The sequence below is a fragment of the Aulonocara sp. 'chitande type north' Nkhata Bay genome, linkage group LG17 (assembly GCF_057382095.1).
Source record: "Aulonocara sp. 'chitande type north' Nkhata Bay isolate Kocher_YH1m ecotype deep benthic linkage group LG17, A_spYH_male_GT1.1, whole genome shotgun sequence".
Taxonomy (NCBI): domain Eukaryota; kingdom Metazoa; phylum Chordata; class Actinopteri; order Cichliformes; family Cichlidae; genus Aulonocara; species Aulonocara sp. 'chitande type north' Nkhata Bay.
In genome coordinates, this window is record NC_141360.1 from 14,005,694 (window position 1) to 14,020,342 (window position 14,649).

At 42.8% G+C, this 14,649-nt stretch overlaps 2 protein-coding genes across 2 annotated transcripts in view; one reads left to right on the forward strand and one right to left on the reverse strand.

The window, feature by feature from the left end:
- The window catches only part of gmds (GDP-mannose 4,6-dehydratase), a 197,046-nt gene extending 189,766 nt beyond the window's left edge, over positions 1 to 7,280 (forward strand). The window contains exons 10-11 of the mRNA XM_086269528.1: positions 4,646 to 4,714; positions 6,081 to 7,280. Coding sequence (XP_086125654.1) covers positions 4,646 to 4,714; positions 6,081 to 6,143 — 132 coding nt within the window. The 3' untranslated portion in view covers positions 6,144 to 7,280. The remainder of the gene's footprint in view (positions 1 to 4,645; positions 4,715 to 6,080) is intronic.
- Positions 7,281 to 11,349: 4,069 nt separating this feature from the next.
- On the reverse strand, positions 11,350 to 14,155 carry foxc1b (forkhead box C1b). Its single transcript, XM_086268744.1, has one exon. It carries the CDS (start codon positions 13,806 to 13,808, stop codon positions 12,399 to 12,401), a length of 1,410 nt encoding a protein of 469 aa, XP_086124870.1. The 5' UTR covers positions 13,809 to 14,155; the 3' UTR covers positions 11,350 to 12,398.
- Positions 14,156 to 14,649: the final 494 nt, after the last annotated feature.

Consider the following 14,649-nt stretch of genomic DNA (forward strand, 5'->3'; position numbering starts at 1 on the left):
GGACGTACCAAGCTGTTGGGTTTGGTTCCAAATCGGATCCATATGAAGATTGTATTGTGCCCCCATCTGTTAGTAGTTCATGTTGAATTATTCGCTACATGCTCTGTTTGGGTGAATTCACTTGGCCACAGAACGCTCTTGTTAGCAGTTTGGACTCAGCTTTTATTTCACTGAGTGGTACTCTGCAGTATGAGCTCTGATGGTGAGGTTGTCTGTCACCTGTAGAAATCCTGGTTGACAAAGACCAGACGCTGGATTAACTTCCTGGATGCTGAACCGTGTGGTTACGTGCTAAGAAGGCAGACTTAGCAGACAAGAGTCTGATTTCAGCAGATGTTTTCCTGCCAAACTCAGATGGAGATTTCAGGCCTAACAGTAGTGGTGACAAAATGCTGATTTAAATACAAGGAATGGCTCTGCCTTCTTCCTCCCAGCTTCACGTGTTGTTCGATTTACACGTATATTATGTGGTGGGCTATATAGCCTTAAAAATATATCATGATATTTCAAAAAAATTCACAAAATGCTATTTATGTAAAAAACAAAATACTGAGCAGTCTCTAAACTGAATAGTCTCTCCTTCCTTGTAGCCTGGTTGTACTCGATGATGTGTTTTTTGCCTCAAGTGGTCAAAAAAGTGCGTCCACCTTTAGCAAGAATCGTTCTCCGAGGTTGTTAGAGTAGTTTTACTTTATTAAATCCTCATTGGAGGCTGTGGTCATTGTGGCTGTCACTGCTGTAGCAGTGATATCACAATATAACACTTTTTAATATCTCCAAAAAAAGAATAATTTCACCAGTATTATCGTGGATAGCGCACACCCCTCATTTAAATCCCAATCTGCTCAGTGCTTTAGAGCTTTCACTGTCTTAGTAAAGTTACTATTCAACAGAAAATATACAGGCGGAGTACGAATACTTGCTCTAAAGATACATTCATCTTTTTAGATGTGTAGCTGGTTAACACATCAACTTGAATCCAACCATTTTTGACATCACATAAACTTGGAACATGTTTTAATAGGTCCTTTCCATTAGCAGTAAGTAAGGATTTATGTTGTCTGTTTTGGCACATATTCTGCAAGAATTTCTTCTTTAATATTTAGATAAATTATTTAAACTCACAACCTTACGGTTACTTTGCTTCCAGTCATATAAAACCACAAAACGATGTGATCTCTTGATGCGTAATACTTATTAAGCACCACCACCGTGGACTGTAAATAGGGTATGAGAGAGATGTCCGTCATGCGTGTTACCCTTTGAAAGGAAAACAAAGTCAAAGAAGTAAAAAGTGTGCCATGTGTGGTCAAGGTTCACTTATAAAATTGCCTCTCCTGACCATTAACAGCACTGTCAGGCCATCTATCAGTCACACCGAATGGCAGTAAAGGAGCTTGTATTAAGCTCCTTATGCAAAATGCTGCAGCTGGAAGTTTGGAGTCTCGCTGCTCTGCATTTCCATCACCCTCCTCAGTTTCCCTCACAGTTAATTGTGTGGTTCTAAAACTTGGTTTGCAAAGACGTATATAACCTGTGTTGTTGCTACATTACTGTTTCTACAGTGTTTGTAAGAGTGCTGTGATTTACCAGATAAGAAGAAGCTCAGGTTAAAGTACAAATCTCCAGATGTGTGTAAGAAAACGCCGTCTGTTTTGGACTTTGGGGTAAATTTGCTGGTCAAAGCTGTACCTGTAAGGCAGTCGCAGGCTTTGGGAGCTCGCCTCTAAACTCCAGGTGCGTGGATGAATTTGTCACTTGTCTCGTTTAACAGAACGCAGACACGGTGACTCTTTAAAGATGGAGTCTGCGCTCCAGGTTCAGTCCATTGAGTTCAGGTAAGGGTCTTGCCATTGGCAGCAGGTGTTGCAGCTTCATATTTATTTCACTTCATTTGAACTACGTATGCATGCAGACAGAATCTAAACAAAAGGCAACTTTGGGATTTTTTTCCCTGCAGGTCAAACTTCCTGCATTTGTTTACTTTCCCTTTTCAAGCATCTGTCTCCGAAACACTCACATCAGATTAGACTTAACTATCCTGCTGTTTAGCAAACCATCACTAACAAAGGTATAAACCATGTGACTCCCTGATGTATAGAAATTATAAAGGAGGTGCAGTTGCTACTTGTTAATGTCAGCTTACCGCTTTTCTCTAAACCAGTTCGTGACTAGACCAGTTGATGTTTCTTTTATGCCAGCTATGAAATGTTCTCCATTACAAACCCTAATCAATATAATTATGAAGCAAGTGGATTATTTAATATAATTGTGGAGTAAGTCGCCCTATAATAATTACATTCAGCCTCATGATAAATTATGTCTCATTGCTGCAGGTAATTAGTCTGAAAATGTTTCCAGTTATGGCTTTGAGTGCCAAAATCGTTTGTGAGTAATGTACAGAGCTGCTCACATGAGAAAGAGCTGTTTGTCCTGCTGTTACAGACGGAGGAGAAAATGGGCTGAAGCTTTCATCTGCTCGGCTGTATATAGACCATGCAGAGTTAAAAATAAAAAGACCGCTCACCCAGAATTGAACCAAGTTTTCAACTCGGGCCGAATAATATCAAACTGAACGCTGTCAGAAACCTGAATCGGCCTGTGCTTGTTCCCTCCGTGTGTGTTCAGTGTTCTTGCCTTTGTGTGTAATCAGAAGAGTGTGATTAAGCGCTGTGGAGCCTCTCTGAGATGTGGGTCCCCGCTCTCTAAAAGGCTCAAGTATGCCAGCGCTGCTGTGTGCGTTCCTCTGTAATAAGATCACCCAGAAAAGACGTTTTCAAGAGGTTCAGTGTCAGATGGTAACACTGCTCTGCTCGGTGCACTTTACCCTGAGCTGCTGTTCATAGGTGGGGTTTGGCGTCGCATTTCCGGCTAACAGTGTGTGCTATAAAGCGATATTCATTTCAACTTTGCAACAACAGTTTGAAAAAGAGCCTACTGTGTTTAAACGACAAAGCCAGGCCCGTAAAAGAAACGGTTTGGACCGACTGCACCCCGCTTCCAACGTTTGCGTGAGAAGCGGGTACACCGGCTGTGAGTCAGGCCTCGTCGTTCAGCCTGAGTGTTGGACCTCACTGATGCTCATGTGGCTGAATGAAAGCAAATCCCCTGCACGTTCCAAAATCTTGTGGAAAGACTGAAACTAGAAGAGCGGCATCTGCACGCAGCAGCAAAGTCAGTTAAGTCTTAAAATGGTAGTTCTGGTTGACACGGTGACACTTAAGGTTGTTTAAGCTGGCAACACTAAGAGCGTATCGACCATGAAATACCCTTTTGAGCTGAAAGTTTAGCGAGTATTTACCGTTCCTTTGGTTATTTGTCTCGTGTTGTATTTTTTAAGTCAAACTTGTTTTTCTTCATGGATTGCATTATCCTTACACTAACACTTACTGTATACGTATCCTCTTTCAAATTCCAGAGACCAGCTCCTTAGCTCTTCCTCTCTTTCAGGTTACGTCACTACATGTGATGTTCACACATGCAGGATCTTGTCCGCTGAATTCCATCCAGTATGCGCATGCATCATTTTCTGTATACCTCTCTGTGCACATGGATGCCGTTTATTACCTATCAATGTATGTGCATATGTATGTGCAGCTAACAGCAGAGATCAGCAGAAACACGATTAGCCTGAAAACATATTTGCCAGGTTAGTTAAAAACAAATAATAACACCCTTTAGCAGCCACACTATGCATGCATGTAACCCATTGAAGCAATGACAGATTGCACCACTGATAGTACAGACTGCTGCCACAGTGAGTTTCAGAGGCTATTTTGTTTGGTTGTCCTCAGACTTTTGGTCTTGGAGCATGAGGAGGCCCGTGTAGTGCAGAGAGAAAAGAAAAGAGAGAAGCCCAGGGGAAACCCAGCACAGCACTTTGAGCACTTCTTGAGAAACCACCACTGCAGCAATAACTGTGTTTAACACGAGCCGTCCTGTATAAAAGTATTAAAATCACAGAATCAGCCTTTCTTCGTCTGTGTGTTCGACACAGTTGTCCATGAGTGAGAATCTTTGTAAATATAAGAAATAGAATAGTGGGAATAGAAGTCGGAGAAAGGACTGAAGCTTAAAAAAGACGCACAAAGAAGAGGCTTCTCTCTCTTTCTTTTTTTTATTTGGACTCGCTTTGGTGGTCTGAAGCAGGGTCTCACTGGATCTTGAACCCGGTGCAAACCCCAGCGGGGGGGAGAATGAGTGAGGGGTTGAGGGGGGAGAGGGTGAGTGGGGGGGTCCTGAGCTAGGGGTTACACCACCAGAGTCCCACAATTCATCATGCTCTGGCACCAACGGGGGCTGTCTGGACAGATCGGAGGTGGGGAGCCGAGAGGGGGGGATTGATGGCCAGGGAGACTCTGTGACCTCCTTTTTTCCCCCAAGAGATGAGATAATGTGTGCATGTATGTGGGAGAGAGAAAGTTATCATCACCCTCCATCCCTTGCATCCTGTTGAAGACATCAAGTTTGGATATTGAGTTTGATCCAGCACGTCTTCATATCGGAGTGACACATCAGCTGGGCTGAGGGGTCTCCTCCTCACAGGCGTCAGATCAGTCATGACAGATCCTTTGTTTTTCTTTCTCCCCCTCTCTCCTTTCCCTTCTTTCTCCTTTTCTCTGGCTCCTCTCTGTCTTTTTACTAGGACTACCTACAAGGTGACAGCACCAAAGCCTCTCAGAAGTTGGGTTGGAAGCCAAAGGTGACTTTTGAGGTAGGTTGGTTTGAGAGCACAGCCGGCTGGTCCTGCTGGATAGCATTAGCACACATATAATAAATGTAATGGGAGTAGTTTTCCACGCGTGTAGACAATGGCATGACGTGATGAAATCAAAGGTGACTGAAAAAAAAAACACCAAATCAAAACATTTCAATGACAAATGAAAGAATGGTTTTGAAAGCCTGTAACGATTTCTAGAAACGCAGCCTTCTTTCAGCGAACTGTTAAAAGAAAATACACAAAGGTTCACTGCATCAAATCCACACGAAGCAACAGAAAACCAACCAGCACGTGAGTTTTGAGTCTTTTAGCTTTTAGATTAGAATTTTATTACAGTTGTATATTTTATCTACTTTTCATTTTATGCCGCATCAGATTATTATAAAGCTCTTTGGTACCAAAGCTCTTTGTTTATTCCTTTCTGTGAATAGTGCTATAAAAATAAATACTTGCTTTATAACATTTTGTATGTTGTTTAGAAATCAGCCTTTTAATAAAATATTATTAAGCAAAGACTACTATAAATTAAGCAAATATTTCTCATTATATTTTTTGTAATTATATACTGAGAAAAGCACTTCTAAAATATATATATTCAATTCAATTCAATCTTTATTGGCAGACTTCATGTCCATAAAAACAAGACAAGAAACAAGAAACACACACACAACCCCCCCCCCCCCAACACAAGGTATAAACCATTAAATATATATATGTATATAAATAAGTATATAAAGCATAATTATATTTCAATATATATATTGAAATATAATGAAATGTACTTCAAATAAATATTATACATATTTTAGAAAATGTAATTTTTTGAAGTGCTTAGACGCTTTGATTAAATAGTTTCTAAGGCTAAATAATATATTAATAATGCAGCCAGTGTTGAGAAAACACAACTGTGTTTTTCGGTTAAACCTTATTTATTTTGGAGAAAGAAAAAAAAAAAGAAAACTACGGTTCAAGGTTTCATATTTTCTCAACTTTACCTGCTCGGGAAGTTTGGCTGAACTATAAAAATATAAATTCTGAATCTTCTGATAAACAAAAACAATCTTATCTCCTATCTGTCGCTGCAGACACTCCAAAGCTCTGAGCTCTTATCAGTACAATATGACCCAACGACACAAGCACGTTATGGATCATTGTCAGGTCCTAATGCTGATAAACTCGATGTATTTATTATGTTTATCCAGCTGCAGTATAACTGTGTGTGGAAGGGAGGTCTTCACGTAGGCCGAGTTTGAACCGCGGGTGTAAACGAGCCTTACTTCATGTATTTTATGTTTGTGTCTTTACCTTTTAGAGATATCAACCTTTCCAAATATATAAATCTGATCCTGTCCCCTTGCAGGATCTGGTGAAGGAGATGGTCGATGCAGACATCGATCTCATGAAGAAAAATCCAAATGCCTGAGGCCAAGTCAGTCGGGCATGTTTTAGCACTCCTGGGTTCTTCCACTGAGACCCATAGTGGAAGACCCACCTTTCCTTTTTACCTGTATGACTCTTCTAAATCAATTGATTGTCTTGTTGCGGGTGTTCGAGTGAATAATGGTTGTTGTTGTATCTGTTGTCTGTTTCTCATATTTAGATTGATTAAATACCTTTTACATTTTAACACTGATTATGTTTTATTGTTATTACTGAGGGGTTTTATTGTATTTTTTTTCCCCATTGTTTTGGGACTGTCAACGCTGAAATCTTTTCCCCTGAAGTGTGACGTGGAAAAAGTAAAATGAATGAATAGAAATGAATGGATATTTTTATCTTTTATTAATATGAGCAGGGGATCCATTTGGTACAATAAAAAAAGTCTTTTAACATCGTGTCTGTTTGTTTTCTCATGAAACACAATAAATTGTATAGAAGGCCTAATTTGTTTTTCTTTTTTTAAATCTAAGGAAATGTGGGAAATAAAAGCTGCAAATCCAGGTTTGAACCGCAGGTTGCGTGCGCGGAGTGTGCATGTGCACGCGCATGGGATCCCCAGTTTGTGCAGAGGTCTGGCTCTTCTCCTGTCGTTTCTTTCCTCTGTGTTTGCTCCTAATTCCAAGTTTTTCTTTAGAATGTACCAGAACACTGCGCTCCTTTATTCTGAGGGAAATGCGTTTTTCTCCTGCTCTCAAACATCTACCTGGAAACATCTACATCTGGGTCGTGAGCGGCCTTGTGGCCTAAAATGAATGCCCTCATTTAAACTGTTGGCCCTGACTTGTTGTGACCCTGACGGTAACGGTTGCTGGGTGTGTTGGACACTCGTAACTGTTCCCACTTTGCAGAAGTTAGATGACTTCTTCTTCCTTAACAGCCACACTGCTTTCTCTTTGCTCGTCTTTATTGTTTAATTCGAGGTATTGAATCCAAAAGGGTCGTTTTCACGAGGGCACGTCATTCATACTTGTTTAAGAAAAAGAGTATATTTGATTAAAATGCTGCGACTGGAAGTGATGTAGTGCTGTCATGTGTCTAACAGCCTAGTCATCAGTCCTCTGCTCTTACTGACTGTACAGGAGACCTGACGCTCCCTATAGATTACATTATATTATTTGTTGTGTTTAATGATGGGCCTTACTATCTTACATTCCAGCCCTCCTGTATCACACTATTAATAAATATGAATGCAGAAGCAATCTAGTGTGTTTACAGTATTTGTGGGAATTTAGCTCTGTTAAAAACAGTCGAACAGTAACTCTGCATTTATATCTTCAAAATATAAAGTATGTGCGTGCAGCCAAAATCTACTTTATCTCAAATGAAAGTGCACGTGCACCAGAATGGCCTATCTCAGATGTAGTATGTGATATTTTATTAAAGTATTATTACAAATATTTATGTAAGGCGCCTTTTCTCAATTTCCCGAAAATCATTCAAGTTGTGAAATAAGGTTTTTTTTTTTTTTGTTTGAGGTTTTTTTGGTTGTTTTTTTAAGTGCGGCATCTTATTTCCACGTGGAATGCTAAATGAAGTATCTCCGATTTAAATGCAGCACTCGATAGATGTCGGTCCCTCCTCAGAGCACACTGCTGCTGTCAGGTTTTGACATTCAACTTGCGCGGACCGTGAGCGGTCTGTGGAGGGTGGGATCGCCTGTGTGTTTTTCTGGACGGCACCTACAGGACATTTAAAAGTCTCTGTGATCGTCCTGGACAGCGCTGAGTCTGTGCTGACTCCAGATTGGAAACAGATGTTGCTCTGAGGTTGTTTGGGCCCCCTAAAGCGCGCTGAGAGCACACAACACACTGAGCCCGCGGCCTCACACAGGTGCACCAAGTATTCCCCTTTAATAACATTTAGGCACGTTTTGTGATCGGCTCTGCTGCTGGCGCACAAACAAAGAAAAGATGACTGAGATTTGAACCGAGAAGGAGTCTCGGAAGGAGGAGGGGAGCAGACTTGTGCAGCTAAATAAACGTTTTTAAGGAGATTAAACGGCTCTAAAGTCACGATTTTCAGAATCCCTGAAAAACGCGAATATAATAATTTTTTGTCAAATCAAACGCACGAGAGATATTGTAGGGGGAGGTGATCCCTAAAGTGAAAGCTGCAGGAGGGAGAAGCTGCTCCTTTCTTTCAAAGCTCCAGCTTTACTGAGCACATTTGGACAGACGGCCACAGAGTGGAAGACGGAGAAAAGGATCCGACCAGTGTCCTCTATCATTTGTTATTAGGAAGAGAAAATACTGATCTCGCCCCTGAATATCATCCGTCCATCCATTTTTTTTAAACCTCTTATGGAGTGAGCCTATCCCAGCTAACATATGAGAGGTACGGACAGGTCGCCAGCCCTACACAGGGCCTCACTGAATATCAAGTTCAATTAAATTAACACGAATCGGAGCACTATCCCGGGACAGTGGAGGTCACCTGCTTGTCGTGTTACTGAGATATCAAGGACATAAAAGATATCCCATTCTTTATTATTACTGCTGGTCTACAGTGCAGACACCTTAAAATATTACGATTTTAAAAAGCGTTAAAAACAGTGTAAATACACATAAAAAATAAATAAATAAAACAAATGCTGGAATTTTAGAAACTCTGAAAATTCATAGTGAGAAACTGGAAAACTACGTGACTAGAGCCTTCACCAAAAATCCACGCAGGCACAAAACAAGACGCAAAATAAACCGTTTACACTGAAGCCTCCATTTCAGCCCACTTTAGGCTAAATGGTGAATCCTCACTCCTTTAATTGGTTTGATATGTAAAGTCATTAGGACACGATGGGCTGTTCTTCTTTATTCTTCTTTTAAGAAAAATAATACATCGAGGAAAAAACGCAGGAGGCCAGATTCGTGCAGGAAATACAGACGCGATTTCAATCACTGCTCCTGCGCAATGGGATTTAGCTCTGCTCCCGCGAACTCCTCTGTGTGTGTGTGTGTGTGTGTGTGTGTGTGTGTGTGTGTGTGTGTGTGTGTGTGTGTGTGTGTGTGTGTGTGTGTGTGTGTGCCTCTCACAGGAGAGGTGAGGAGTGTGTGAGGGGGGTACGGGCTTACAGTTTAGTCGGTAACTGTGAGATGGCCGCAGTTGCCAGAACTTGTATGCATATAACATGCAAATTTGAAGTATTAAAAAAATAAATAAAAACAATAACAAAAAAATTAAGCTGTGGATACAAAAGGTCTGTATGGGAGAATCTGGTTGGTAGATTGGACGCAAAACCCGCAGCGAGTGTCAGTGTGGAAATTGTTCCTGTTTAATTTCAGGCTCAACCTTCAGAAATAAAAATTCAAACTAGAACAAAATGCATAACACCCGCGAAAATGCGTTAAACTCTGTAGAGATTTTATTCTATTTTGTTTTTTCTGTGTGAAACAGAAAGCTTTTTAAGCAGTCAGTAAAAACAGAGCCTCCTTATTATTTTTTTTAAAAAGCCCCCTTCAAATGTGTGGGGCGCCCACATGTTTCCAGGAGCTTCATATGTTTCCCCATAAGCGCTCTGATACCTGCCAAACCTTTAGAGCGCATGCTGTGGGCTATCGGGTTGCTTTGCCACTCGTGACTACGGCACTTGTGCAAAGATCTGGCCTTCAACGCTAATCAGACACTGGGATGAATTCCCCATGTAGAACATCTGCAGACAGCCGGGGCCGTAAACTACACCTACGCTCGTGTGATCCCTCGAGGCTACAGTCATACTAATGTGAACATTAAAGTATCCCGAATGCGGCATTAAACAATAATTCCTTAACTGGGGCTTCTGTGAGCACTTCAGTGCGCGCCTGAAGCTCCCCTTCTCTTCCGGGACTCCCTTTAGTTTGACTGTTTGTTATTGTTTGATACACTGCAGGCCGTGAAGCTGCCACGGCCAGCCTGCGATGTGCACTGCATGTGAAGCTGCTTTGGATAAAGCAGGGACGGGCTTTAACGCAAGCTGCTCACCGTCCTTCCCTAAAGTGCATTGTTGACATCCTCTCCACTGACCTCCATCACCTCCTCCTGTCTTGTACTTGCAATGAAAAACGACTCGCCATCGTGACTGGCTTTTCCTTCTTGACTCTTGAGTGCTGATCAATCACAAAGACGTTTGTTTGCAGGGAATAACGCGTTTCTCGTATTAGCCTGCGCTCTGCGTGCAACTGGTGGTTATTTCCACATTTATTTATTTATTTGATTTGTATGTAGTGCAGATTGCATTTGAACCGCAGTCTTAACCTCACCTGCGTGGTTTGTAGCAGAGGAGAAACGGCACATTGTTTATGTTAGCTTTAATGAGCTTGACTCATCTGACTGCTGGCCCTGGGGAGCGTTTGCGTGCTGGATTTCTTTCTTTCTTTCTTTCTTTCTTTACTTTTACTGACTCATTAAAAACCAATCCACACGGGCCGAAAACTAACAGTCACGTTTAAGCTTCAACTACCAGCCACTTAAAACACACACACACGCACACACACACTGCTCTGTTTTGTTTTCAGCTTTAATGCCCTGCAGCTCGATGATTGCAGAGGTTAGAAGCCGCCATTAAAATAATAATAATTTTATTATTATTATTATTATTATTATTATTATTATTATTATTATTATTATTGTGTGGAGTATATGTACTCGCTAATAAGATTATTATAATAATAATGAATAATAATATAATTGTTTTGCATGATTAAGGGGTTCCCGCCATGAAGTTACATGTAACTGATATTTTTCCTGATTATTCTTTTCTAACTTTAGATATATGTATATATATATTTTTTTTTCTTCTAAAGTCAGATTTTTTTTAAAGAAACTTCAGGGACCATATCTAATTAACACTGAGCATGCGTGTCTCCGTGTAAAACTGCCTACGCGCATAAGAATGACATTTTAAAAAGGCCGCTGTAAAGTTTTAATAGCAACCTTGTTTTTCTGTTGCTTTTCTTTAAGGAGGGGGGTCCCCAAGTCATCGGGGAATTACTGGAGTAAACACGTGACACAGCAGTAATATTTCAATCAGCCAGAGCTGCGGTAAATCTCGAGCCTCCAGGAAACAAACAAACATTTAAAAATAAAGCAAAGCTGGCTGCAGTACATCCCTCTGTCACAGATCGTACCCATCAGGCCGTCATCCTGGTGCATCAACAAGGACCCCCCACCACCCCCACCCCACGCGGGGGTCTCCTCCAGCAGCAAAATTAACTCTGAAGACAAATCCAAAAACAACTGCATCCAAAAAGCTCCCATCATCATTCCCAAACAGCAGTCAGACGGAAGCCTGCTCACTTTGCAATGACTGATTTGTTTTGCTGACAAGGCCTTCAGTGAGTTCAGACCGCGTTGGTGAGCTGCTGCCACACGTGCATTTATTTACCGCCGGCGTTTACACTCCAGGATTGAACATATACAGCGCGCAGGTGAGGCTGGAGCCTCGCATTAAAAAAAGAAAATGGCATCTGCTAAGCTGCTTTCACTTTGAAAGGTAAACTCGGCTCGCCTGTGCATGGGCCACAGTCTGAAGTCAACCGACTTATAAAAGCTTTTCCATCAAGTTGGAAAATTTATGTATTCACTTAAATACTTTAATACGCATAAACGGGCTTTTATTTTGTTTATTTCTTTCTCCTTCTCTCTTTAAAAAATCAGAACGTTTAGGTGAATTTAGCGCTTTATAATACATTTTGAATTGAAATATATTTAACTACCGTGCAGCTATTTCTGAATTCAAGAAATGTCCCCTTACTTTGGCTCTAGCGTTACTAATAAATCACTCAAATTCAAATAAACGGCACTTTATTAAACAAAACAAAATGTAATGCCTTCAAAGTATTTTTTAAACAAATAACACAAAATGAATAGAATAAGTCAGTATAGGCTACACAGTCCCTCTATTTCTATACAAGAACTGGGACAATTAAAATGCAGCAATAAGAAAACTGCGGAGGGGGAAAAAGTGTTTGGTCCTCAATGTCCAACCACTCCCTTTTCCTAAAAAATAAATTACTATATTAGGCTATAATTTACAGTCTAGTCGTAACAGCCGGGTTTGAGCCATCTTTAGAAACTATTCTCGAAGTGAGAGGGAAGGAAACTTACGTGTTTTGGTGTTACACAGCTCTGCACAAAAAATACAAAAGACAAAAAATCTCTCTGAATCGCTTGTCCATTCGGAGTGTGAATGAAAGACCAAAAGTACAAAAAAATATAGAGAGAAATTATATATTAGAGTTATTAATTTAAAAGATGCGCTTGGCTTTCAGAACTTTTCATAAACAAAAGCTCCTGAGGTGCGATAGATGGACTGTCCGGACGGGAAGGCCATCTGACAGCTATTATTCCCGTTCAATGGAGAGCCGTTCAGCCCGATCCGCTGGGACTCGAACATCTCCCGCACCGAGTGGAAGTTCTGCTGCTGCGCCGGGTAACCCGGGCTCAAGTGACTCAGGTCCCCATACCAAGATGCGAGCCGACCCTGGTGTGCGTGGTGACCGTCCTGGCCCGCCTGACTCAGGTTTCCGTGCCCAAGTGAGGACGCGGTGGTCGTGGTGATGCAATAATCGGGCAGAGCCTCGTCCACTGTGGTGGAAGGGGCCAGGTGGCCGCTGGAGGATCTATCCCCTGCGTATAGACTCATGGCTTGCATGTTGCAGTGATAAGTGGCGTTGGAGCCCGTGGAAATGGCGTTCTGGTTGCAGGTCGTTGAGCTGTAAGCGGACGTCTGGTTCGGCGAGTAGCTGAGCGGCAGTGAAGGGGCGATACCTGTCCGAGAGGAGGCGATGTGAGGTGGGGAGAGCTCGGCCTGCGGAGACCCCCGCATGGAGGTCATGATGTTATCCACGCTGAAGCCCTGCGCAGGGGCCTGGCCGTGGTGATGGTGCTCGGTTCCTTCGATGCTGAGTGACCGGGTGGAGGGGACGCTGTGCGGGCTGCCCGTTGACAGGCTGCTTCTGCTATCTGGACTCTCGATTTTGGGCACGGCGCCCAGGGTCGGGGATGCGGCCTGAGGCGGCGTGGAGTTCCCATTCTCAGTCTTTATATCCTGGATCCGCACCGGCTGGGAGCCCTGCATGGACGGCTCGGGCTCCCGGCCCGCCGTGCGGACAGAGGGATCTTTGCTTTGCCTGTCCCGCTCGTCCTTGTCCCTCTGCACGTCCTTCTTTTTGAACCTCTTCCGGCGCCGTAGAAAGCTGCCGTTCTCAAACATGTTGTAGGAGTCGGGGTCCAAAGTCCAGTAGCTGCCCTTACCGGGCTTCTTGTCGTCCCGGGGCACTTTAACAAAGCACTCGTTGAGGGACAGGTTGTGCCGTATGCTGTTCTGCCAGCCCTGCTTGTTGTCCCGGTAGAAGGGGAACCTCTCCATGATAAATTGATAAATCCCGTTCAGGGTGATCTTCTTCTCTGGCGAGTTCTGAATCGCCATGGTGATGAGGGCGATGTAGCTGTAAGGGGGTTTCACCATGTCCTTCGGCTGGTGCTGAGGAGTGTACGGTCCGTACGGCCGGGCCATGCTGGCCGGGTACTGCTCGTGGGCTGCGTGCGAGTACATGCTCATAGCCGCAGGCATTCCCGTGTATCCCCCGCCGGCCCGGTAGTAGCTCTGATCGCTGCTGATGTAGGGCACGACTCCCAAAGAATTGGGACTGGAGACGGAATAGCGCGCCTGCATCCTGCGCAATGCGTAAAACCTCCCCAAAGCGCTCTCCCTCCACAAACTGTCACAACTTCAGCTTGCGCTCCGATCTCTCTCGCAGCTCTCTGTTCACTGTAGAAGTTCCTTTTTCTAAGCCGCAGCTCGCCAGGGTGAACCGAAGAGAGCACGCACTGCTACAGTGAACATTTGGAAACTAAGAGGGCTGGAGGAGTTGCAACGAGGAACTTTTTTTTTACCCTTCACATTTTTTTCCTCCCTTTTGGCTGCTCGGACTGCTCCACCCCGAATCCGAATGTGTGCTCCATTATCCAATGGGACGGCGAAATGAACCTGTGGAAACGCTGCACGGTGATAAAAGTTACTACCCCCACTCTTTCCTCCACCCCTCCTTCTCCTCCTCCCCCGCACTTCTTTCCCTGACTTCTCAGTTCAGATCACGGAATTATTAAAATACTTTTCAGGGTGTGCCCAAAGTGCCAAAAGATTCATTTAATGGCCCAAATTGTGAGTTATTTATTATTTTCTATTAACTCTTCATTTTGAGACTCGTAAAATAACTTCACGGTGAAAATGGAGAAAGTGGATTTATTGTGTATAATTGATCGGAATAAGGTTTTGTTTTTTTCTTGGGTTTTTTTTTTGGTTACCACAAATTCTTAAGGAATTTCTCTCATAGCAGACACGAGCCTGATATCAATTTCCAAAATGTAAAAAAACGCGAACGTGCACAATTAAAACTGCAGTTAAATCCCTTCAGCGATGCACGGTGATCTGAGACCTGTCAGTTTTGTGAGATATCAGATGAGCCTGAGCCTCTGAATAAACAAGCGGACATGAAAGAGCGTGGATGCCTCCC

Bases quoted from the DNA above. Each gene is read 5' to 3' on its own strand.
- foxc1b (XM_086268744.1), bottom strand. From the start codon at position 13,808: ATGCAGGCGCGCTATTCCGTCTCCAGTCCCAATTCTTTGGGAGTCGTG.